This window comes from Lepus europaeus, chromosome 23 (assembly GCF_033115175.1).
Source record: "Lepus europaeus isolate LE1 chromosome 23, mLepTim1.pri, whole genome shotgun sequence".
Taxonomy (NCBI): Eukaryota; Metazoa; Chordata; class Mammalia; order Lagomorpha; family Leporidae; genus Lepus; species Lepus europaeus.
The window spans coordinates 99,709-125,101 of record NC_084849.1 but is presented as its reverse complement, the minus strand read 5'-3'; the positions used below and the strand labels follow the sequence as shown (position 1 = coordinate 125,101).

The following is a 25,393-nucleotide window of genomic DNA, read 5'->3' as shown; positions in this document are numbered from 1 at the left end:
TTTGGAGCCGGGCAGGGGTCCGAGCCCCCTCATGGATTTGGAGCCGGGCAGGGGTCCGGGCCGCCCGGTGGGGTCGGGGCCGGGCAGGGGTCCGAGCCCCCTCATGGGTTTGGAGCTGGGCAGGGGTCCGAGCCCCCTCATGGATTTGGAGCCGGGCAGGGGTCCGAGCCGTCCGGTGAGGTCGGACCGGGCAGGGGTCCAAGCCGCCCGGTGGCTTTAGAACCGGCAGGGGTCTGAGTCCCCTGGTGGGGCTGGGAGGTGTTGGGAGTGCGGACGTGCAGGTGGAACCCGCGGCGCGTGCTGTCGGCGTTGGAGGCATTGGCAAGGTTGTCGTCCAGCTTCCCGGCGGCCGTGGGAGCGGCCGTGCCCCTGGTTCCGGACTCTAGTACGGAGTCCTGGGTTCGTGGGAGTCCACAGCACTCGCGCGGCTTCCAAAACGTGGCTTTTGCGTTCTGTTTACTGTTGTGTGACACATTCGTGGATGAAGTGGGTCTGCTTCTAACAAGTTTGTGGCAGAATGGACAGGAGAGTTTTTTTTTTTTTTTTTAACATTATTTATTTGAAAGCCAGTTATAGAGAGAGGATGAGAGCGAGCGAGTGAGCGAGCTGGCTTCCATTCGCTGATTTACTCCCAAACGGCCTCAAAGCCCGGAGCTGGGCCAGGCGAATCCAGGAACCTCGAACTGCACCTGGTTTCCCCCGGGGGTACAGGGGCCCAGGGACTGGGACCAGTGTCCACTGCTTTCCCAGGCACATTAGCAGGGACATGGGCGGGAAGTGGAGCAGCTGAACCGGCGCCAAATGCCAGCCCCAGCCTAGATTTCAGTTTCTTACCCTAATCTGAAAACATTCGTTAAGAAACTGCGTTTCTTCTTATTGAAGTTGTCTTTACAGGCTTTTTTCCTCAAAACTACCTATGTCATTAATATTTTTAGTTAATGTGAAGAAGGTTTGTGTGTGATCTTTTTTAAAAAGTCTGCGTCTTTAACTCTTAGCGTCCTCATTTTTTTTTAAATCTAATAATTAACTGAAGGTATTTGTGTATGTATGTGTTCTCGTATTTTCAAGGACATCTCGTAAGTTTAACTTTTTAATTTTTATTTTCCATTGTTACTGTGTTTAGTTAATCTAGTATGAGTGTCAAAGATAAGGTTAACATCGAAGTTGAATATGTGGTTCCCACTTCGAGTGTATGAAGAAGCTGGGCACTGGTTCGTGTCCCTGCTGCTCCTCTTCCGATTTAGCACTCTGCTTATGGCCTGGGAAAGCAGAACTCAAGACATACAGGATGAGAGACGGAATGAAGACAAATGAGTTATTTTCAAGACGAGACAACCGTGTGTGCAAGTCACGATCTGGGCGGTTTTGCAGAGGTAGACACAATTTTAATGGGAACAGAAGAGGAGCAGCTGGGACTTGAACCAGCACCCATATAGGATGCCGGCTCTGCAGGTGGTGGCCTTCCCAGTTACACTGCAGTGGCAACCCGCTCCCTATCCCTTTCAAAACCACCTCAACAGTACACTAACTTTTCTTTGTGTTATAACTAACATGCTCCTCTTCTGTTTTTGTTTGTTTGTTTGTTTGTTTTTAAACAGGCAGAGTTAGAGAGACAGAAAGAAAGGTCTTCATTCCGTTGGTTAATCCTCCAAATGGCCGCCACTGCCGGCACACTGCACCAATCCGAAGCCAGGAGCCAGGTGCTTCCTCCTGGTCTCCATATGGGTGCAGGGCCCAAGGACTTGGGCCATCCTCCACTGCCTTCCTGGGCCACAGCAGGGAGCTGGACTGGAAGAGGGGCAACCGGGACAGAATCCAGCGCCCCTACCGGGACTAGAAGCCGGTGTGCTGGCACCGCAGGTGGAGGATTAGCCTAGTGAGCCGTGGCGCTGGCCTAGAACATTCTTTTGCTTTCAGCTGCAGTACTCTGCAAGGTCTGGACTGAGCGTGGTAAAAGACTTCCTTTGTCTGTGTTAAATGTTTCTCTCACACTAACATCCAAGAACATAATTTTTGCCTTTTCCCACAGAACACCTCTTTGCTGCCTCATCTAACATTTTATCATGAGTTTTTGAGCATAAAGGCAAATTTAAAAACTATGCAGTGAATATTTAACACATCACCCATCTGGACTCTACTGTTAACATTTCACAATACTTAATTGTAATATATCTATCTGCCCGTCTTTACATCAGTCTGTCGTGTCTGCTCTGATGCATTTCAGAGTAAATTGTGGATGTCTATATATTTTCCCTAAAGCCTTCCAGATACGTAAGTATTACTATCTGGAATTTGATAGCAGGTTTTTCTTTGATGTAAAACTAATGTAACATGAAATGCATGATTCTTAACGTTGCATTTTCTGAGACACCATATCTTGAAAATTGCCATCTCTGCTGGCCCAGAATTTTAACTTTGTGGTTCTGGATCCTTTTTACTGATCATTTCTTGCCCTTTACACATGCCAAATACTCTTAAACTTGGAATTTGAAGAGATCCCATTTTTTATTTAAAATCATATGCTCCATGTGTCTGAGAGAAACACTTTCCCTGATGAGATTTTGTTCAAATCTAAATGCTGACCCTCAGGTACCGAGTCTGAAACAGATTCCTTAGAAAGCAGAGAAGTTAACTTTGTAGGTGTGAAGTATTGACAAATGCTGGAATGAATGAGTGTGAAGTACAAAGTAACTTGATTAGCTACGTTCTAGGATTTAGAGATCAATCCTAATTCTCTAGTGGTTCATTGTCTTAGAAGGGAGACAGATAGTTATAGTGCAGGAAAGTGTTGAAGTGCTGGAACAGAGGGAGTGCAGAGTGCTGTGTGACACTAACAAAGAGCCACTGATTGACAGGAGGACAACAGGAAGGATCATGGCCAAGGGGGCATTGAGTGAGTCTTGGAGAGTATGGAGCAAGGGCAGTGGGAATTCAGTTGAAGAGTTGTCAGGGCCCGGAAAGCCGTGAAGCCTGTACACTAAGTGATTTGATCAGGCTGGTTTGTGCTGAGTGCATGTGACTTGGAGAGTGACATTCATAGCTTTTCTGCTGATACTTGACGCTTCTTTTAGCCTATCTGTGCCCAGGGGGTAGATGAAAGATCCCCAGAACCTATCAATAGTTTACCTTAACTTGTACAAGGGAATTTGCGCTTGTGCTTCAACCAAGGACTTTAAGGGGGGGAAGAGATCGGACAGTTCTGGGAGGCTTAGGGCAAGCAGGTGAGAATCAGGGAGATGAGCAGGGGCACAGCCAAGGAATGCAGCAGCTGGAAAGGGCAAGGGAAGTGGGCCCTCCCCCAGGGGCTCCAGGAGGACCAGCCCTGCCAGCACCTGGGTTTTAGCCCACTGAGACCCATGGTGGACTTCTGAACTCGAGAGCTGTGTTGATGACAGCCATAGACAACCAGTGCATCTCTCCTTACTCTTGAATTTACCAAGGCAAAAATGATCTCCTGTCTCCTTGACTCTTTTGACTTTACCTTAGGAGAATAACAGAATGATGACAAAACAGTACTTTTTTTGGGTGGCCACATCTAGTAGAAGACACCCACTTTATTGTGATGTAGTGTTCACATGTTGAGTTAATGTGTTTCTCTACTGTAGGTTTTACCATGTGGAGTTTAAAAAACGGAACAAAAATCCCCCCCCCCTTTTTTTTTCTTTTTTAAGATTTATTTTATTTAATTGAAAGAGTTACAGAGAGAGATAGAGGCAGAGAGAGAGGTATCCCATCTGCTGGTTCACTCCCCAGATGGCTGCAACGGCTGGAGTGGTGCCGATCTGAAACTAGGAGCTAGGGAGCTTCTTCCAGGTCTCCCACGTGGGTGCAGGGACCTAAGGACTTGGGCCATCTTCTACTGCTATCCCAGGCCATAGCAGAGAGCTGGATTGGAAGAGGAGCAGCTGGGACTAGAACCGGCACCCATATGGGATACTGGCACTTCAGGCCAGGACGTTAACACGTTGTACCACAGCACTGGCCCCCAAAATTCCCTCTTAAACTTAATGATCATGATGTGGAATGACTTTTGTACTTTCTGATGCTTAACATTAGACCTCTTCTTGTATTATATGCCTTACCACTAAAAAAAAGGAGACAGTCATTCTTTTTTTTTTTTTTTAATTTTTTTAGACAGGCAGAGTGGATAGTGAGAGAGAGAGACAGAGAGAAAGGTCTTCCTTTACCGTTGGTTCACCCCCCAATGGCTGCTGCGGCCGGCGCATCATGCTGATCCGAAGCCAGGAGCCAGGTTCTTTTCCTGGTCTCCCATGCGGGTGCAGGGCCCAAGGACTTGGGCCATCCTCCACTGCCTTCCCGGGCCATAGCAGAGAGCTGGCCTGGAAGAGGGGCAACCGGGACAGAATCCAGCGCCCCAACCGGGACTAGAACCCGGTGTGCCGGCGCCGCAAGGCGGAGGATTAGCCTGTTAAGCTATGGCGCCGGCCGAGACAGTCATTCTTAGTTGCTCCTTGAATGTCTTTTTTTTTTTTTTTTCTTAGAAATCTCTCATCTGCTGCTGCATTTCCCAAATGCTTACAATAGCTCGTCTCTCCCTGCTGTCTCCCAGGGTATACATTAACAGGAAGCTGGAATTTAGGAGCAGAGCTGGGGCTTGAACCCAGGTACTCTGGTGTGGAATGCAGGTGTTCCAAGTAGTCTCTTGGAACATTAAATCATTAGGCCAAACACCTGCCCCTGAATGCCTTTGATCTTGTATACATCATAGAATTGTCCTGCCTTTCTTAGATGTGCCTTGTCTTACTGGGAAGGTTATTGGATTTGATAGCCCCAGGAATGCCATCTCTCTTCCTTTTGTTTCCAACACAGCAGTGACCAAATAGGAAGATGGGGTCTGAGCTCTCCATTTGACCCAGGAAAAGGGCACTGATCCCTAAAGGCCAAGATTGATGATGTTGCTGTGCCCAGCACAGGAAGAAGCGCTGGATGTCATTTGGTGGAGAATCTGAAATAGCTTTCCTTTGTGGAGTTGCTTTTTTCTGTTACCATTAAGTGAACTGAACCCACCTTAAGGCTCACAGTCTCTTAACATTCTCGCCTCTGGGGGCTGTCATATCACGGTGTTCCTGCCCTCTCTGAAACTCTCCTGCCTTCTGTTACTTCCTGTCCTGCTGGCTCTTTTGTATCCATAGTCTCCATACACTTTTGAAGTTCCCCTCAAATCAGCCCTTCCCTTCAGAGACTCTGCCCTGTGTCCAAAACTAGATCCTGTTGCTGACTGGATGCATCTCTTAGAAGCCTTGCTCACTTTCCTCGCTATGGAGTGCCCACATACAGAAATCCCAAACCAGGCTTTTGTTCCACTCACTGTAGTCCTGTTCCTCTGTCTCCCTCAATAGGGAGTGTTGCTGAAGAAAATCACAGCTGACAGATGCTCTGTCCACAGCCTCCACCTGTCTTTGTCAGCTGCTTTCGCTAATCCGTTGCTGCATGACTCAGTCGTTTATCACTGTCCTCAAAGATCACAACAGCTGTTGTTCCTCTCACCGTTAGCATACAGCCTTGCTTTCTATCTTGGGAATATTTTTGTTGAAATGCCTATTGACTTGGCATTGCAACTGTCTGTCTTCCAGGAGGAGGTGAGAGAGAATGAGTATCCTCCTCCTCGTGTACAAGCTGATCCCTTAATTGCAGCTTCTGACCCATCCCCTCCCTCTCTCCTCCTTGTGCTCCAACCTTCCGGGCTGTTCTTCCTTCCTCCGCCCACAGACACACACAGATCTCCACTTTGACCCCACCATCTCTTCTAGCTCTGCCCTGTTTTTCCTTCTTTCTCTACCTCCAAACTTTTCATCCTTATCATGGAGTTTGTTTCTTGTCTTCACCAGTGTATTGAAATTGGTCTCCCTAAATCATTAGTGAACCCTTATCTAACCAGCCCAATAAATGTCAACACTTAATTGATTAACTATTTTGATCATGCTCACCTTGAAATTCCCTCTACTACATATGTTCATTGTCCAGTCATTCTTTCTCTGCTGCCTTTGTTGGCATCTGTTTCTCTTCCATTTGAAAGAGTTAGAGAGGTCTTCCATCCGCTGTTCACTCACAAATGGCCACAAAGACCAGGGCTGAGCTGATCCAAAACTAGGAGCAAGGAGCTTCTTCCAGGTCTCCCATGTAGGTGCAGAGGCTGGAGCACTTGAGCTGTTCTCTGCTGCCAGGTACATTAGCATGGAACTGGATTGGAAGTGGAGCAGCTGGGACTGGAGCCAATGCCCACATGGGATTTCAGCATTGTGGGCTGCGGTTTAACCCACTTTGCCACAGTTCTGGCAGAGCACTTGTTTTCTTATCTCTAGTGTAAGGATAGTACATAATGACAAGTTTGTTTCTTCAAAGACGGGGAGTGGGACGGGGTGGGTATTTGTAGTGGTGGGTGTACCTCCATTAAATTCCAAGTGGAATTCAGCCTGGAAGCCTAGAGATTAAGGGGAGAGGTATAATTTCTGTACTCTTTTCTTCCTGGTCTTGGGGGGTTTCAGACATTGTGGGTTTATTTGAGGAATATCTCTGATGTTCTGTGTGGTGGGTATCTGTGTCATACACAGCTGGTCTGAGAGTTCATGCTGCCAGTTTAGAGCATCTCCCCTCATCACAAACTTCTCTCCTGTTTCTTTTTCCCCAGCTTCACCTTCTCAGGATTCTCTTGTTATTCAAGAAAGTGCCATCGAGGACAAGAAGGGCATGGAAGCTGAATGGCTAAGTGCCCGGTCCCAGGTAAGTTGGGCAGCTCTCTTTGTTTTCCAACTAAGAATCCCATTGCTTACAGCTTCAGGAATTTTATCTCTGATTCTTTCTTTTGAGAGATTGGGACCATTTTGTTTACTGTATTTATAGTTTCATTTCCTTTACTGCAAAAGAAACAACCCAGGTTTAACACTAATATGGGTGGGAGTCAAGTGAAGTGGTATCAAGGCCTCTTAGTGAAATGTTGCTTCATCCACAAAAAGAAATTGTATCAGATTTCTTCCAAAGAAGATAAGAGAACTGGGGATACTGGTGCCTTTTGAGAGTTTTTCTGGTCCCTGGCTGTGGTGCCATCTGTGCTAATTCCTCCACAGGGAGCCTCTGTTTGGAGGAGCTTAGGGATAGATTATGTCATTACCAAAAGGTTAACTCCTACCAAGAGGAAGGAGCTCCAACAGAACCTCTGGGAGCAGAGTGACTTGGGCGCATCAAGAGTGGCAAGCTTTGCCCCCTTGTGCCCTGTTCAGCTCCTCCTCCTGCAGGGTCTTTCCTGCAGGTCTGGGTAGGTGGGTTGAGTGCAGCTGAGATTCCCTGGCCTGATGTTCCTTGGTCTGTCTGAAGGGCTTGGCCTCACACTGGAGTTTCTGGACAGGTGTTTGGTGTGTGCCTTTAACACAAGGAGATTTAAATATTTTTAAGATTCGGGAGAAAACTTTGTCTAATGACATTTCATGCTGGGGCTGATGTTGTGGCATAATGGGTTAAGCCACTGCCTGCAACACTGCATCCCATGTGGGCGCTGGTTCAAGTCCTGGCTGTTCCACTTCCCATCCAGCTCCCTGCTAATGCACCTGGGAAAGCAGCAGAAGATGGCCAAAGTCTCTGGGCCCCTGCACTCACGTGGGAGATCCAGAAGAAGCTCTTGGTTCCTGACTTTGGCCTGGCCCAGCCCTGGCTGTTGCAGCCATTGCGGGAGTGAACCAGCAGATGGAATGTCATGCGCTCGCTCTTTCTCTCCTTCTCTCTGTAACTTTGCCTTTCAGTTAAATAAAAGAAATCATTAAACATTAAGATGACTTGGGATTGTCCAAATGAATTTTAGAGAAGTGGGTTTGTGAAGGCCCAGAATATTTTTGTTTGTTTTTAAGATCGAAAGGCAGAACAACAGAGAGAGTCGGGGGCGGAGAGAGATCTTTCCATCCACTGGTTCACTCCCCAAATGGCCACAGCAGCCGGAGCTGGGGCAAGCTGAAGCCAGGAGCCTAAAACCTTCATCCTGGTCTTCCACATGGGTGGCAGGGAAGCAAGTATTGAGGCATCTTCTGACGCCTTCCCAGTCATATTAACAGGAAGTTGATTGGAAATGGAGCAGCCAGGACTCCAGAATGTGATGCCAGCATTGCAAGTGACAGCTCAACCCTCTGCACCGTAGCACTGGCCCAAAGACCCAGATTTTTATTTGAAGAATCAGTTCCTCACTGGTAACAGGGCTGAGCAGAACTGAAACAAATACCAAGAAATAATTGGCAAGGTAGAGCTGATGAGCTTGCCAAGGAGGTGAGCAAGTTTTCTGGCTTCTGCACTGTGTGAATGTATGTATAAGACTCTGAGGTGGATGGTGCGTTACAGTTAAAGGGACTAACGTGGTGAAGTTGAAGAAACAAGCATCATTCAACACAAAATCTAATGTGTCCGAGCTAAGTTCAGGTCTGCCTGGTTTCAAACCAAGTTCTTAACTGGTGTCTCACACTTCAGTGGTGACACTGTTCACTGCTTTGTCTCTGTTTCTGCTAAAGGTACAGTGTATTTCCTACAGGAATGCTAAATGCACCAGTCCATAAATCAGATGACCAGTTATGTTAAAAATGGTAGCTTTCAGCGAGAGACAAGACGGTGAATGTGTCAAGAACCCTAGAGGAGAGCAATGGGGACACTTGAGTAATATGAGAATCAGGTGGGTGAATGGTTCCATTGCCACCAGGTCATAAGGGACAGGGTAAGTCCTGGGAGCAGACACATGATTCATGGAGACTGTTAACTGTCCATCATGGGAATGCACCTCTCACCACCGCCACATTTGGCATATCCAGCAGGCCATCTCCCTTAGTGAAATAAAGGCAGAGGTAAAGGAACCCTTCCTGGAAAAAGAACAAGCAGAAGATATCTTGGAAGTAAAAGAAAAGATACCTAGTTTGTAAAAATCTGAAAATTCCTTCAAAAATGTTTTGTGTTTGGCAGTTCTTTCCTTCTAGTATACAGCTGTGTGATTTCTGATAAATGCACTTAGTTGGGTAACCCCCATTTGAATCAACATAGAGAGTAGATCCATTCCCCCCAGACTCCCCACATGTGACCTCTCTATTGTTGGGCTTCTTTGCCCCTCGTCTCTGGTGACCACTCATTCCTCTCCAATCCGCTGGTTCACTCTGCAAATGGCTGCAATAGACAGGGCAGAGGCAGGCTGAAACCAAGAGCCGGGAGCTTCCTCCAGGTCCTCCACATGAGTGCAGGGGCCCAAACATTTGGGCCATCCTCTACTGCTTTACCCAGAAATCTACTTAGCAGCAAAAAGGGCCACCATTGTGGCATGCAAGGTAAAGCTGCTGACCACGATGCTGGGATCCCATATGGGCACCAGTTTGTGTCCTGGCTGCTCCACTTGAGATCCAGCTCCCTGCTAGTGTGCCGAGGAGAGCAGGAGACCTCTCTAACTCAGAGAAATGGGGAGAGAGAGGTATTCCATCCACTGGTTTACTCCCCAAATGGCCACAGTAGCTGGTGCTACACCAGGCTGAAGCCAGGAGCCAGAAGCTTCATTTGGGTCCCACACTTGGGCCATTCTCTGTTGCTTTCCCAGGTGTGTTAGCAGGGATCTGGATCAGAAGAGGAGCAGCCAGGGTGTGAACCAGTGCCTCTATGGAATGCAGGTGCTGCAGGTGGCGGGTTAACCCGCTATGCCACAGCACCAGCGCCAATTAAACAAATCTTAAAAAAATAATTAAAAATGCTTATGATAGTTCTTTTTATTTATTTATTTATTTTGACAGGCAGAGAGTGAGAGAGAGAGACAGACAGAAAGAAAGGTATTCCTTTTTGCTATTGGTTCACCCTCCAATGGCCACTGCGGCCGGCGCATCACGCTGATCCGAAGCAAGGAGCCAGGTGCTTCTCCTTGTCTCCCATGCGGGTGCAGGGCCCAAGGACCTGGGCCATCCTCCACTGCCTTCCCGGGCCATAGCAGAGAGCTGGCCTGGAAGAGGGGCAACCGAGATAGAATCTGGTGCCCCAACTGGGACTAGAACCCGGTGTGCCGGCGCCGCAAGGCAGAGGATTAGCCTGTTAAGCCACGGCGCCGGCCTATGATAGTTCTTTTTTTTTTTTTTAACCTGAGATTGAGATGTATCTTTTTTTTTTTTTTTTTGACAGGCAGAGTGGACAGTGAGAGAGAGACAGAGCGAAAGGTCTTTCTTTTGCCGTTGGTTCACCCTTCAATGGCCGTCGCGGTAGCGCGCTGTGGCCAGCGCACTGCGTTGAGCCGATGGCAGGAGCCAGGTGCTTCTCCTGGTCTCCCATGGGGTGCAGGGCCCAAGTACTTGGGCCATCCTCCACTGCACTCCCGGGCCACAGCAGAGAGCTGGCCTGGAAGAGGGGCAACCGGGACAGGATCGGTGCCCCGACCGGGACTAGAACCCGGTGTGCCGGCGCCGCAAGGCGGAGGATTAGCCTAGTGAGCCGCAGCGCCGGCCCTATGATAGTTCTTAACCTAAGATTTCACATTGGACTTGTTTTTGAATAGACCAGATCCCACAAAAGAAATACTCCTAGAATAAATTCTCAACTGTCCTCTTGCATTGCTGCAGTGCTGTTAACCTAAACTCCCTTGGTTTTGATTTTTGTTTGTTTGTTTTGAAAGAATAGAGATTTGCCTGACTCATGGCTGTGGAGCCCGGGAAGTCCAAGAGTGTGACGCTGACATCTATTCCACATTGGATAGGCGCCTGCCTGGGAGCAGTGGTCCAGTCAGCATTTGGTACCCACTCTGTCTCCTCTGCTCTGCCCCCGCCCCCAGAGTTTCTGCCCCCGGTGCAGCCAGCCATTCATGATGAGAGATTCTGGGGCATTTCTCTCTCCTCTGTGTAGGTGACGGTTTGAGTGGTGAAGAGATAGCTGACAGTGCCAAAACCTTTCTCCTGGACCTTGCCAGGGGTATCAGAGGCTCCATTTGGGGTATCTGTACCATCTCAAAGCTAGATGTTCAAATCCCGCAAAAGAGGTGCAGCACTTAAGAAGGGTAAGCAGCGTCCTAGCACAGCGGAGAGCCCAGAGTATGGGACGGAAGTCGGAGTGAGCACTTACTGTTAGAATTTTCCAGTGATGTGCTTGGAATGGTGGAGGATTCTGGTTCAGTCTCCTCCTGTCTGATCGAGTGTTGATTCCTGTGCATCAGTCAGAACAGCCTGCATCACTGGTGATCCATCACTACATGGAGATGTTTGATCATGTGGTGGAATTCTTTCTCATGTCAATTTTCAGGACTCTTTGGGTGCTCCCCTGTTCGTGCTCAGCAAAGTTATGAATGCCGTTTGGTTTCAGAATATAGCTGACCGGCATTTGAGGTGTCAGGGAGAAGTCTCACCACTTTCCTAGTGTGAGCGCAGTCATTGCTGACATGCCCTTCAAGCTGTAGCTGCACGCTCCTCTCCTCATCCAGGGATGTTTGTGAGTCTCTTTCCCATCTTTCTGGGATTTTTTTTTTCCCAAGATTTTATTTATTTGAGAGGTAGACTTACAGGCAGAGAGAAAGGTCTTCCTTCTGATGGTTCATTCCCCTAACGGCCATAACTGCTGGAGCTGGGCTGATCAGAAGCCAAGAGCTTCCTTTGGGTTTCCCATGCCGGTGCAGGGACCCAAGCACTTGAGCCATCTTCCACTGATTTCCCAGGCCATAGCAGAGAGCTGGCTCAGAAGAGGAGCAGCCAGGACATGAACCGGTGCACATACGGGATGCCAGCACCACAGCAGAGGCTTAGCCCACTATGCCACAGCACTGGCCCCTTCCCATCTGTCTTGTTGGTCAGCTGGTTAGTTTCCTGCATATGTCCCTTCTCCACTGCCTGTTTTGCTTTGCACATCGCTGGCTCAGTAAAGGATTGAGACGCAGTGGGTGTCTAACAGAAAGGGACCGGGACGCAGTGGGTGTCTAACAGAAAGGGACTGGGACGCAGTGGGTGTCCAACAGAAAGGGACTGAGACGCAGTGGGTGTCCAACAGAAAGGGACCGGGACGCAGTGGGTGTCCAACAGAAAGGGACTGGGACGCAGTGGGTGTCCAACAGAAAGGGACTGGCCTTGCTACTGTGGGTTTGGCGTACCTTTGGCTCTCCTTGCAGCAGTGCGGTCCTTACACATCAGTGGGTGCCTCTTCTCAGTCCTCTTTGCTTTACCCATTATCAGTGCTGACGAAGCGAAGACCCCTGGAAGAGCTTATCCTCCAGTTGCACCTTTTCTCCTTGGGGAAGCAACAGTCCCCACAGTCCGCTGTGAGCAGCTCAGCCTCTGCAGAGAAGTTCTCTTTACCACGTCTGTCTCCGCCAGACGGAAGGCTGCTGCGGGCCATTGAATCACCTGCCATCGATGGGGATGGTGGGATTGGAAGGAGGCCAGGGCAGCTTGCTCTCTGATCAACTCCCTGACTGGGGAAGGCAGGACTCACTCTACCAAGGGCCCTCTGCATGTTTCTTCTTTCTAAGGAGCTGGAATTTTTGCCTCTGGTGCACACAAAGCAGAATTTTCTTAACCCAAGGTATAGATTTTTAACACCCCAGTGGGTTTGAAAGAACCACAGGGTTTTCTGCAGCTGTTTTCTAGTATTTGCCGGCCCCTTGGACTGACTTGAATACTTTGTTTTTTTCGCTGTGTGATTGACCCTCCCACCTCTCGCCTTCCTGCTTTCTACCACCCTTGCATGAATGGGATTTGTAATTCTAACTGTTGTGTTTTGTGGATTTGTTGTTTTTGTTGTGTTTCTAGGAAGCACATGCATTGGATGTGGGAGGTAAAAGAGAATCTGTGTTGCTCCTGCTAACTCTGTTTATAGCCATCACTGTTTCTTTAATATTTTATTTATTTATCTGAGTAGAGTTACAGACAGTGAGAGGGAGAGAAAGAGAGAAACGTCTTCCGTTCACTGGTTCACTCCCAAGTGGCCACAATGGACGGAGCTTGGCTGATCAGGAGCCAGGAGCTTCTTTTGGGTCTCCCACACGGGTGCAGGGACCCAAGCACTTGGTCCATCTTCTGCTTTTGAAGGGCATAGCAGAGAGCAGGATTGGAAGTGGAGCAGCTGGGACTAAACTGGTGTCTATATGGGATGCTGGCACCACAGGTGGAGGATTAACCTACTACGCTACAGTGGCAGCCCCGCCATTGTTGTTTCTCATTTGAGGTTAAGTTTTGTCTTTCTTGCTCCACTGTAATAATTAATATATAGGCAGAAGATACAGATAGAGGATGGATAGATAGATAGATAGATAGATATGGATAGAAAAGACAGATGGATAGATAGATAGTCTGAAGAGATGGGACAGGAGGAGGAAAGACCTTACAGCCAGGTCTGTTGGGTTTTGAGGAGTGGTTTTCTTTCTTCCCCTTGAAGGAGACTGCTTTTTTCATGGTGCTTTGAAAGCTCCCTGGCTGTGAGGAGGTAACAGTTCTAGACGAGTGCCACCACAACACAGAATGCTCAGAGAACCTGAACTTTTCATCTCTGGAGGACTGGAATGCACAGTTAGCCACTGCTGGGTCTGTCTGCTAGTTCAGAGGAATGCTGGGTGCTGCGAATAGGAACTGAAAGGGTAAACTTGCTATACCCATGAAACCTGTGATTGATTGGCGTTTTCCTGTCATTTTAAGAGAAATAAAACATGTGAGGACATGGGACAGCTGTCGGACCACTTGTACACTTTAAAATAAAAACGTCATAGTGAAATGTGAGCTGATTTCCCACCCAAGGAAAAAAAATAGCCTTCCTGCTGCACCGTAACGTGGCAGAGGGCATCACAAGGCAAGGTAGGGCCAGTGTGCTCGCTTGTGTTTTCCTTCCTCTTCATCATTTCTTTTTATTTTTTTAAAAAGGCTTTATTTATTTATTTGAGAGGTGGAGTTACAGAGGGAGAAACAGAGAGAGATCTTCATCCACTGGTTCACTCCTCAAATGGCTGCAACAGCCGGAGCTGGGCTGATCTGAAGCCAGGAGCCAGGAGCTTCTTCCAGGTCTCCCAGGTCTGGGCCGTCTTCCACTGCTTTCCTAGGCCATAAGCAGGCACCTGGATCGGAAGAGGAGCATCTGGGACACGAACCAGCACCCACATGGGATGCTGCCGCTGCAGGTGGAGGCCTAGTGTACTGAGCCACAGCACTGGCCACCATTCATTTTATTATTTTTTAAAATTTATTTACTTGAAAGGCAGAGTTACACAGAAAGAGTGAGGTATCTTCCGTCTGCTGGTTTACTCCCCAGACATTACCAGGGAGCTGGATTGGAAGTGGAGTGGCTAAGACTCGAACTGGCACTCTCAGGAAATGTCCTCATCACAAGCAGCGGCTTCACCGGCTGTGCCGCAGTACTGGCTCTGACTTCCCTCCTTCAGGACTCCGGAGAGGAAAGCCAGGTAACACAGCTGACTGGATACACAATTTATTTTGACGTTGCAGACACTGGTGACCTTCAGGGATGTGCTTGTGGACTTCACCGAGGAGGAGTGGAAGCTGCTGGACACAGTTCAGCAGATGATATACAAGGATGTGATGCTGGAAAACTATAAGAACCTGCTTTCCTTGGGTAAGAGTAACCTCTGTTTTTCCTTTTTTTAATTTTAAAAAGACTTATTTATTTGAAAGGCAGAATGATAGGAGAGACAGAGAGAAAGAGATCCTCCATCTGCTGGGTCACTCTCCAAATGACCATGATGGTTGAGATTGGGCCAGATCGAAGCCAGGAGACAGGAGCTTTTTCTGGGTCTCCCACATGGGTGCAGGAGCCTAAGCAGTTGGGCCATTCTCCCTGCTTTTCCATGCACATTAGTAGGGAGCTGGATCAGAAGTGGAGCAGCTGGGATTGGTATTCTGATATAGGATGCTGGTGTTGCAGGTGGTGGCTTAACCCACTGTGCCATGTCAGCCCCTCTAACCTCTGTTTTTGAAGATAAACTTACCCTAGTGGTTTTGGTTCCTGCTCAAAACATAAAGCATAATTTAGGGTATAAGCTTGGGGTTCTGTGACTTAATTTCTTTGAGGCACAGAATAGCATTTTTCTACTACTTTTGTGGAAATGTTAATTATTTTTCACGGTAAGTTTCCTTTTCTTCCTCTGCAGCCTCACATATTCAGTTTTTCAGACCCTCTGTGGTACTCTGAGAGGGCTGGATACTTTACTCTGGGATACTTCTTCATGTCGTCCCTGAGCTTCCCCAACTCTTACCCAGTTCTTTGTCTTTTCCTGGGAACAGGGCATCCACTTCCTAAGCCAGACGTGATCCTTCGGCTGGAGAAAGGGGAAGAGCCCTGGCTGGTGGAGAGAGGGTTTCGTTACAAGGCTCATTCAGGTAAGGACCAGACAAGAGTTGCCCTGGGCAGTAGCCCAGATGACCCACCAAGGGGCTGAACTGCTGCAGATAGTGACCCCACTTTTCTGCATGGCTCCTGTTCCTGAAGAGACAGTTTTTCTGCTTCTGTGTCCACAGTGCCAGTCTTCCTTCTGCAGTCCAGTCACACTGCGTTTGCAGTCAGGTGCTCTGATGTCTTGCTGCTTCATTAAAATTACCTTCTTATCGATATGCTCTGTGTCAGCCCTGTTCATGTTGCTTTCCTCATTGTTACCACTAACTCGAGCATCTCCATTCTCTCATTTATCACAGAATCATTGACCTTGCTACTTTTCTTTTTCATGTTGACCCTTCCCATAGGCTCAGTTCTCTGACAGGAGATGGGAGTCTGTCACCTGCCACTGTACTGAGACTTTGTTTTCTGCTGGTTAGAAAACCGAGGGCTGCCAAACTCCTTGTTGGCTTACTTGTCCGTCCTTCCCAGAAGTGTAGTTCTCAAAAATACCTGGTTCTCTCACTGTGCTCTAGTTATTTATCTTTCATTCCATTCATTCCTGTTTCAGTTTAATGTTAATATTTACAAGATGCACATTGTAATTTTGTTTCCAAAGACAATTCCTTCTCCCTATTTATCTGTATATAAGGAAATATTTACAGGGGAGATCGTCTTTCATAGTAAAAAACAGAAAGTTTTCTTTCAGCTTCCCACTCCTTTATTCTCTGTGTTACTTTCTCTGGCCTTTTTACCTGAGCGCGATATTCCAACATGTTCCTTTTTTCTAAAGATTTATTTATTTGAAAGAGCGAGACAGGGAAGACAGAGATCTTCCATCCACTGGTTCACTCCCCAAATGACTGCAATGGCCAGGGCTGGTCCAGGCTTAAGCCAGGAGCCAGGAGCTTCCTCTGGGAATCCCACGTGTGTGCAGGGGCCCAAGCATTTGAGCCACCTGCTGCTCCTGTCCCAGGCACATTAGCAGGGAGCTGGTTCAGAACCGGATCAGAGGGGACTTGAACGCGCCCATATGGAATGCCAGTGCTGCAGATGGCAGCTTAACCTGCTGTGCCGCAGTGCCAGTCCAGAAATCTTCCTTCTTAGCCATCTTAGGTGTTGTGGTCTAAATCAGCGCAAATAACCTCCTTCTTACTGTGTAGAATGGCCAAGACCCTTAGCATTGATTCCATGCAGACTAATATGGGGACTGTAGCCTCCCAAGCCCAGTGCAGTGCAGTTCCAGCAAAACAACCTGCAGTCATTTTTCTGTTCCTCCAGTACCTAGCGCACACACGGATCAGGCATTTCACTGAGTCTTGGGATTTGAGTGGGATCGCAGTTCTGGTTTTCACTATGGAACCTTTAGTGACTCCTCATTGAGTAGAAGTCCTTTCTTTTTCTGACCTTCCACTTAGTTTAAGTGTGTACTCAGAAATATGAACTGTTTTTGACTTTTTAATAATTCCTTGCTAGATGCTTGTAAAAAATATCATGTCTTGGGGCTGATGCTGTGGCGTAATGGGTAAAGCCACTGCCGCCTGCAGTGCACCACGGAGGAACTGGATGCAGCCATGGGCACAAGGCCACATAAGGTAATGGGAGAGTTGGAGAACCAAAAAGGACTGCATAAAAATAAGATTCTCCAAGAGATTATTTCAAACAGTATGGGAAAACTGAAGTGACTGAGATACTGACTGACCCAGGCAGTGACAAGAGGGGCTTTGCTTTGATGACCCTGACTCTGGATACGATTTTCACTCAAAATACCATCCTGTAAATGGTCACAGTTGTGAATAGCGGGAGTCCCTGTTGAAGCAGGAGATGGCAGGTGCTTGATCTACTCCAACAAGTTGAAGTGGGGGCCAGCATTGTGACATTGTGGGTTGAGGTGATGGCGGCATGCCATATGGACACCTGTTCAATTTCAGGCTGTGCCACTTCCCGATCCAGCTCCTTGCTAATGCACCTGGGAAAGCAGCAGAAGATGGCCCAATTACTTGGGCCTCTACCCACATGGGAGACCTGGATTAAGTTCCTGGTTTGGGCCTAGCTGCTGTGATCATTTTGAGGAGTGAACCAGTGGATGGAAGTTCTGTTTCTCTCTCTCTTTTTTTTTTTTTTTTTTAAAGATTTTAACTCTTTGAGATACGGAGAGAAGGAGAGGCAGAGAGAGAGAGAGAGAGGTCTTCCATCCGCTGGTTCACTCCCCAATTGGCTGCAACAGCTGGAGCTGCGCTGATCCGAAGCCAGGAGCCAGGAGTTTCTTCTGGGTCTCCCACACGGGTGCAGGGGCCCAAGGACTTGGGCTGTCTTCTGCTTTCCCAGGCCATAGCAGAGAGCTGGATCGGAAGTGGAGCAGCTGGGAGTCAAACCGGCACCCATAAGGGATGCTGGCACTGCAGGCGGTGGCTTTACCTGCTACGCTACAGTGCTGGCCCCTGTCTCCCTTTCTGTCCTTGTAACTCTGCCTTTAAAATAAATAAATAAATCTTACAGGAGGTAGAAGAGGATCTGGAAGCTTGTGGTCATGGAGGTGGTTTTGGTGGCAATGACAACTTTCATCGTGGAGGAAATGTCTGGTTATGGCCTTGGCAGCAGCCAAGATGGTGGCAGTGGGGATAGTTACAATGGATTTGGTAATGATGGATGTGGTTTTGAAGGTGATGAAAGGTACAGTGACTTTGGCAGTTACAACACTCAGTCTTTTCTTTTTTAAGATTTATTTAAAAGGCAAAGTTACAGAGAGGTAGAGACACAGAGAGAGATTGATCAGTTTTCCATCCATTGATTCACTCCCCAGATGGCCACAATGGCTGGAGCTGGGATGATCTGAAGCCAGGAGCCAGGAGCATTCTCTTGGTCTCCCACGTGGGTGCAGGGTCCCAAGCATTTGGGCCATCTGCTGCTGCTTTCTGAGGCCATAGCAGAGAGCTGGATTGGAAGTGGAGCAACTGGGTCTTGAACCAGCGCCTGTGTGGGATGCTGGCATTGCAGGTGGTAGCTTTACCGGCCCCACAGCAATCAGTCTTTAAATTTTGAAGCATTGGAGGCAGAAGCTCTGGCCCTTATGGTGGTTGTGGGGCCAGTAGTCTGCAGAACCATGTAATCAAGGTGGCTATGGTGATTCTAGCAGTGCCAGAAAACAAAACTTAGTAGGAGAGGGGGCAGAGAAGTGATAGGGAAGCTATGCAACAGTGTGAACTCAGCCGAGGACAGTGTTGGCAGGTTCTCACTGTTACAAGAGAAACATGTTTTAAACAATACTCATGTGTATGGGCAAAACTCTAGTCCATTTGTGTGACTAATTGTGTAACTGATTATTTTAGTTTCTGTTCTGTGGAATGCATTCCAACAAAGGAGGTTTTAATGTGGTTTTTTTTTTTTTTTTTGCACTCATGTTGTTGATTACTAAATGTGATAGTCTGATCATGACATTGAATAAATGTGTGTTAAAAAAAATGAAAAAATTAGGACTACGGTGGAGTTGTACAAAGAAGTCACAGGACCTTGCCTGGCCCAGGGATTTTTTACCAGGTGTGCTAGTTTCCTAGGGCTGATACAACAACACGCATGTTGAGCATCGCTAATCCAGAAAGCTGAAATAATACCAAACCCAAAACTCTTTGATCTTGTATGTTAATGTTTGGACGAGAAAGTGGGAGTGCAGTCCTTTCTGTGGAATTCTTACTGCCCCCTGCACAGCTGACTGTCGTCATCACATTTGTCATGTTCAGTCCTCTGCTTCTCTGTACTTTCTGTTCCTTGTATGTACTGTCTAGCCCAGTGCCTTTGTGTTTCCTCTTCCCTTTGTCATTCTCTATTGAGGGTATAAAGCCATATTTGAAAATAATTCCACATGTGTCTTATAGTCTTCGTCTGTATGTACATCTTTCCATTCTCACCTTAATATGTAGTTACGCTGTGGCTCAGTAGGCTAATCCTCCGCCTGCGGCGCCAGCACCCTGGGTTCTAATCCCGGTTGGGGTGCCAGATTCTGTCCCAGTTGCTCCTCTTCCAGTCCAGCTCTCTGCTGTGGCCTGGGAGTGCAGTGGAAGATGGCCCAAGTCCTTGGGCCCCTGCATCCACGTGGGAGACCCAGAGGAGGCTCCTGGCTCCTGGCTTCGGATCAGCGCGGCACACTGGCCACAGCAGCCGTTAGGGGGTGAACCAACAGAAAAGGAAGACCTTTCTCTCTGTCTCTCCCTCTCTCACTGTCCACTCTGCCTGTCAAAAAAAAAAAAAAAAATGTAGTTACACAAAACTTTATTTTTTTTTTCAGATTCTGAGACTGAAGTTGAAATTAAATCATCAGTTTCCAGTAGGAACATTTCTAAAGATGAGCAATGCTGTGACATTAAGATGGAAGGAACATCAGGGGATGATCTCTGGTATTTATCATTAGAAGAAGTCTGGAAAAGTGAAGACCAGGTGGACAAATATCAGCAAAACCAAGAGAGACATTTGAGGCAGGTGGCATTCACCCAGAAGAAATTACTTTCTCAGGAAAGAGTATGTGAAAGTGGTAAATATGGAGGAAACTGTCTTCTTCCTGCTCAGCTAGTACTGAGGGAGTATTTCCATAGACGTGACTCAAATCCTAAAAGTTTAAAACGTGATTCAGTTTGTAGTGGTCATCAGGAAAGCCCTGCAGGTCACAGTGATGAATGTGGTCAAACCTTCTGTCAAAACATTCATCTTATTCAGTTTGCAAGAACTCACACAGGAGAGAAAGCTTACGAATGTGCTGATAAGGATAATTCTCTGAACCATGGTACATCTCTTGGTATAACGAAGGTCATACATAGAGAGAAACCCTATGAATGTAAGGAATGTGGGAAATGCTTCAGCTGGCGCTCTAATCTTACCAGGCACCAGCTTATTCATACTGGAGAGAAACCCTATGAATGTAAAGAATGTGGGAAGTCTTTCAGCCGCAGCTCTCACCTCATTGGACATCAAAAGACTCATACTGGTGAGGAACCTTATGAATGTAAAGAATGTGGAAAATCCTTTAGCTGGTTGTCTCACCTTGTTACCCACCAGAGAACTCACACTGGAGACAAACTATACACCTGTAACCAGTGTGGGAAATCTTTTGTTCATAGCTCTAGGCTTATTAGGCACCAGAGAACTCATACTGGAGAGAAACCCTATGAATGTCCTGAATGTGGCAAATCTTTCAGACAGAGCACACATCTCATTCTGCATCAGAGAACTCATGTGAGAGTGAGGCCCTACGAATGTAATGAATGTGGGAAGTCTTACAGCCAGAGATCTCACCTTGTTGTGCATCATAGAATTCACACTGGACTAAAACCTTTCGAGTGTAAAGATTGTGGGAAATGCTTTAGTCGAAGCTCTCACCTTTTCTCACACCAGAGGATCCACACTGGAGAGAAACCATATGAATGCCACGATTGTGGGAAATCCTTCAGCCAGAGTTCTGCCCTTATTGTACATCAGAGAATTCATACTGGAGAAAAACCATACGAATGTTGTCAGTGTGGGAAAGCCTTCATCCGGAAGAATGACCTCATTAAGCATCAGAGAATTCATGTTGGAGAAGAGACCTATAAATGTAATCAGTGTGGCATTATCTTCAGCCAGAATTCTCCATTTATAGTACATCAAATATCTCATACTGGAGAGCGGTTCTTAACATGTAATCAGTGTGGAACAGCACTTGTTAACAGCTCTAACATTATTAGATATCGGAGAAATCATATTAGAGAAAATACTAACATCATGAATATAGAAAACTCATAAGGAGTAATCACTTCATTTTGTGTTGCTGATCTTATGAAGTGAGGCTGTACAAAGGGGATCCATGTGGAAATGCTTTGAAATTTGTCACTACCCTATTGCACACCAGAGTTGGTCTTGGAGAGGGGAACTATACAGATATTTCAGTACAAAAATATATCAGATTTTCTTTCCATAAATTCCTAATAAAGTAATTGGGATGGGATTGTTCTCGACTAAACTTTAAGTTCTACAACCTGAGAAGGAACCAGTAAGTAGGTGAAATATTGAAATACAACACACTGCATTATCTTATTCAATAAGGTAAATGAAAAAATATGCTACTGAAGAGAGTGTTACTGAGAATTAATAAATTAATGACTGTTACTGCACTAAGAAAAGGAAAAGTAGTAATCCAGTGAATTAGTATGACATTGTTTACTGGATTGTGGCCCTCTTCCTGGGATACTTAGTGCTTAGTATGTTTTATGTGTCTTGTATAAACTACATTTTGATTAGAAACATGGGAAATGCTTATAATGTAACTTAAACATTTTGGGGAGTGGACATTTGGCATAGCAGTTAAAACTCCAATTGGGCTACCCACATCCTATATCAAAGTGCCTGGCTTTTCTCCCGGTTCCAGCTTCGTATTGGTGCATACCCTGAGAAGCTGGGGTGATGGTTCAAGTAGTTGGGTCCCTGCCATTCATGTGGGAGATCTGGATTGAGTTCCTGACTCCAGAGGATTGAACCAACACATGGAATCTCTTCCCACCTCTCAAATATATTTGCATGTGAGCAAGAATTCAAAGTATAGAGAATTGAGTTTTAGCTGATGAGATTACAAATTTTATAGTCTAGTGTTGATGTAGTTATTTTAAGACATTTTCAAATACTCAGAAAGGTTATCTAGTATTGTCTATGCTATTAAGGACTCTTGAGGACCACCTGCTGGCAAACTTTCCTTTTCTAAGTTGTCTGGGGTCACAGAGTTCCAGTCTTTGAGACCTGGTGTGAAAGGATCTTGAAGCATAGAGGGGTATTCAGCATGTGGATGGATCAGGGAGAGTCTCAATTTGAGTGGGATTTGGTGCTTGAGAGTATCTGTCCAAAGACATCCTTTCTCTCAAGGAATTCTTATATTTATGAAGGAAACATGGGCTGAGAGCATAGACCTGAGTTGGAATACTCAAGTTTAAATCCCACCTCTGTACCCGACTAGATGAGCCATTTTGGGCATGCTGCTTAGTTTACTTGTGCCTCACTGAAACTTTCCATAAATTAGACAATAATTATACTTACTCATATGATTGTGGTGGGAGTAATAAATGACTAGAGCTCAGATTAGTACCTGATACATAGAATGACATTATCATTAGTAGCTGCACTGGTGGTTATTGCCCCAGTCCAGTGTCTGTCATTTAATTTAAACTTGCTTGCATACTTTTGTGTCCTTTTTTTATGCTTTCTCACTTCCAATCGTACATGGTTTTCCCTTTTGCCTAAATCATAATTTGACAAATAGTGATGTCTGATTTCATTTTTGAGGAACAGTAAACAACTTTGAATACTGTCAGTAAAATTGACCTGTTTGTATGAGGTTTTTCCATTCTAGGTAGAGGATCCTGATCTTCAGGAAGAGGATCTGTTGTAACTTTCTTTAATTCAATGAATGAATCCCATGTGTAGGGACTGAGCATGATTTGCCATTTTTCTAGCGTATGTACTATATGTTCAGTAGATGTTGAATGATAAATGAATAGTGTTACTGCTTCCTGGAAAGAAATCTTGATAGATCACCCAGGAAAAATCTAGAAATGGTGGCTGGGATCATGAGCTATAAGGTTGTGATGAGGCCATCTAACTCATACTCTTAGTAGTATGGTTGAGATACAGTGAATAGGGTTGTCAAATTTTCAGTGAAGTGAGATCCAGCACTAGATCCTAGGTTCCTCATTTCCTACTCTCAATACTTAAATACTCAAAGTGTATAACATGTTCTGCAATTTTCATTATAACCAGTGGTTCATTCTAAGAGTATCCTCATAAGAAGGTATCAAAATTTCTGATAACTTATGGCTCATTTTCCCCAACTGTATGACAGGGATACAACTAATAGCTATTTCAGAGGGTTATTGTGTAGATTAAGTGAAATAATTTGGATAAAGCACTTTAAAAAGTGCCTGGTTCAGAGTAGGTGCTATGTGTGTGAGATACTAATATTGTTAAGACCCTATGTGGGGGGGGGGGGGCAGTGCTGCAGTGCAGCAGGTTAAGCCACTGTCTGTGACACTGATATCCCATATTGGCACCAGTTTGATTCCCAACTGCTCTGCTTCTGATCCAGCTCCCTGCTAATGAATTTGGGAAACAGTGGAAGATGGCCCAAGCACTTGTGGGAGACCCAGAAGAAGCTCTTGGCTTATGGCTTTGGTCTGGCCCAGCTCCAGCCATTGCAGCCATTTGGGGAGTGGACCAGCGGGATGGAAGATCAATCTTTCTCTATCTCTCTTCTCTCCTCCCTTCTCTTATCTGTAACTCTGCCTTTCAAATAAGATAAAAGATTTTTTAAAAGGACTCTAAAGGTTCCTAACCTGTAATGTGGACAGAGATACATGTGGGTTATCATGGAACTTTTGCTTGTAAGTGCATTTCCCCCCAAAATGTAATGATTTATGGCATATCCGTTTAGTGATATTTTGCAGACATTAAAATTGCATTTGATAGCATAAGTTTGATTACATATGAAAAATGGTGGTGTCAAGTGTTGTGAAGAAAGCATAGTATAATTGTCAATATGGAGTAAGCTCAAATACGTAGACTTAAATCCATTGTGGGGGAAAAAGTTCAAAACTAAGTATACACAATTATCTGACAAAGACTTGTATCCAGAATATATAGAACCCTTACTAAGGAGACATACCGATTTTTTTTTTTAAGTCTAGTGGATTTTAAAAGATGCTTGGCACACAAGAAATTCCTCCAAGTGGCCATTAAACACGCAAAAAGATGTTCAACGTCATTAGGGAAATGCAAACTAAGCCCCAGTAGCATGGCTAAGAGAAACTTACAGAATGCTAAGTGTTCAGGTTGGAAAAACTAGAATGTACACATTGCTGGTGAGATTGTATATGTTGGAAACCAGACTGGCAGATCCTCAAAATATTAAATATACAGTTACCATAGGATCCTTTAACTCCAGTAAGTTATATGCCCAAGGGAAATGGAACCATATTCATGGGAAACCCGTACAAGAGGGGTGGACGTTGTGCGACATCTGGTTAAGCTATGGCTCGGGATGCCTGCATTCCATATGACAGTGCCTGTGCTCAGGTCCCACCTTCTGATCCAGCTTCCTGCTTACCCACCTGGGTGGGGGGGAGGCAGATGATGACCCAAGTTCTTGGGCTCCTGCCACCCACATGGGAGACCCAGATGGGATTCCTGGCTCCTAGTGGCAGCCTGGCCCAGCCCTGGCTCTTGTGGGTGTTTGGGGAGTGAACCAAGCAAAGGAAAATCTCACTTCTGTTCTGCCTTTCAAGTGTGAAAAACAACAAAAGTGCATAAATGTTCAACATTATTCATAGCCTGAATGCACAGAGATGTGTTTGATAATTTATGAGATATGAATGGCTAGTCAGATTGTGGTATAGTGCTACAATGGGCGTCCTACTCAGCAATAAATTACAGCAAACTATTGATGTAAGCAACAAACAGGATGGGCACATCTTGAAGAGGAAGAAGTCAGACAAAAGAGTACGATCTGTGTTCCAGTCATAAGACTAAAAAGTTGGTTATGTGGTAGGTAAACCAGTGGTTGAGACTGGGGATGGGAGAGCTGTTGGCTGCAGAGACCATAAGGGAACCATTGGAAATGATCCACATATTGGTTCTGGTGGTGTTTACCTCACTTAATTTGTCATACTCACTGTGAGTAGATCCAGTTTTATGTAAATTTTCTCTCAATAAAGATGGTATCTTGAAAAATGTTCAGAAACTTGGGATTACTGAGGAGCAAGAAAAAAAGTCTACAGTGCCAAATGAATGCTAGTACCACTGGTGGTAATTGGTGATGTTTGTAAGGTATCCATGTGCTAAGTCATTTCATGTTTAATTTGACATGTCAACCGTATGAGGAAATTTGTGTTCCCAATTCTGGATCAAAGGGAATTAGGTTTTGAGAATTTTTAGTAATTTGTTCAAATTCACATAACTTGTTAGTGGTGGATCTTCATTTTGTGGCAGAGATCCAATAACAGGGCCTGGCACTTCATAGGGTCTTACAAAATTAGCTACCCTAAGATAAAGAAAATACTACTCACTGAGACATCCCTCAGTG

General features: G+C 46.0%; 1 protein-coding gene across 9 annotated transcripts in view; it reads left to right on the top strand.

Annotated features, from left to right (window-relative positions):
* Nucleotides 1–25,020, top strand: part of ZNF10 (zinc finger protein 10) — a 55,514-nt gene extending 30,494 nt beyond the window's left edge. For 7 of the 9 annotated variants that reach the window (XM_062182358.1, XM_062182357.1, XM_062182355.1 and 4 more), the window contains 4 exons: nucleotides 6,650–6,741; nucleotides 14,424–14,550; nucleotides 15,219–15,314; nucleotides 19,589–25,020. In XM_062182358.1, the coding sequence (XP_062038342.1) occupies nucleotides 6,650–6,741; nucleotides 14,424–14,550; nucleotides 15,219–15,314; nucleotides 19,589–21,075 (1,802 nt within the window). In that variant the 3' untranslated portion in view covers nucleotides 21,076–25,020. Of the gene's footprint in view, nucleotides 1–4,838; nucleotides 4,958–6,649; nucleotides 6,742–13,622; nucleotides 13,779–14,423; nucleotides 14,551–15,218; nucleotides 15,315–19,588 lie in introns of those variants that run through there. The other 2 variants (XM_062182364.1, XM_062182360.1) reach the window with 2 other exon arrangements.
* The last annotated feature ends 373 nt before the right edge of the window (nucleotides 25,021–25,393 follow it).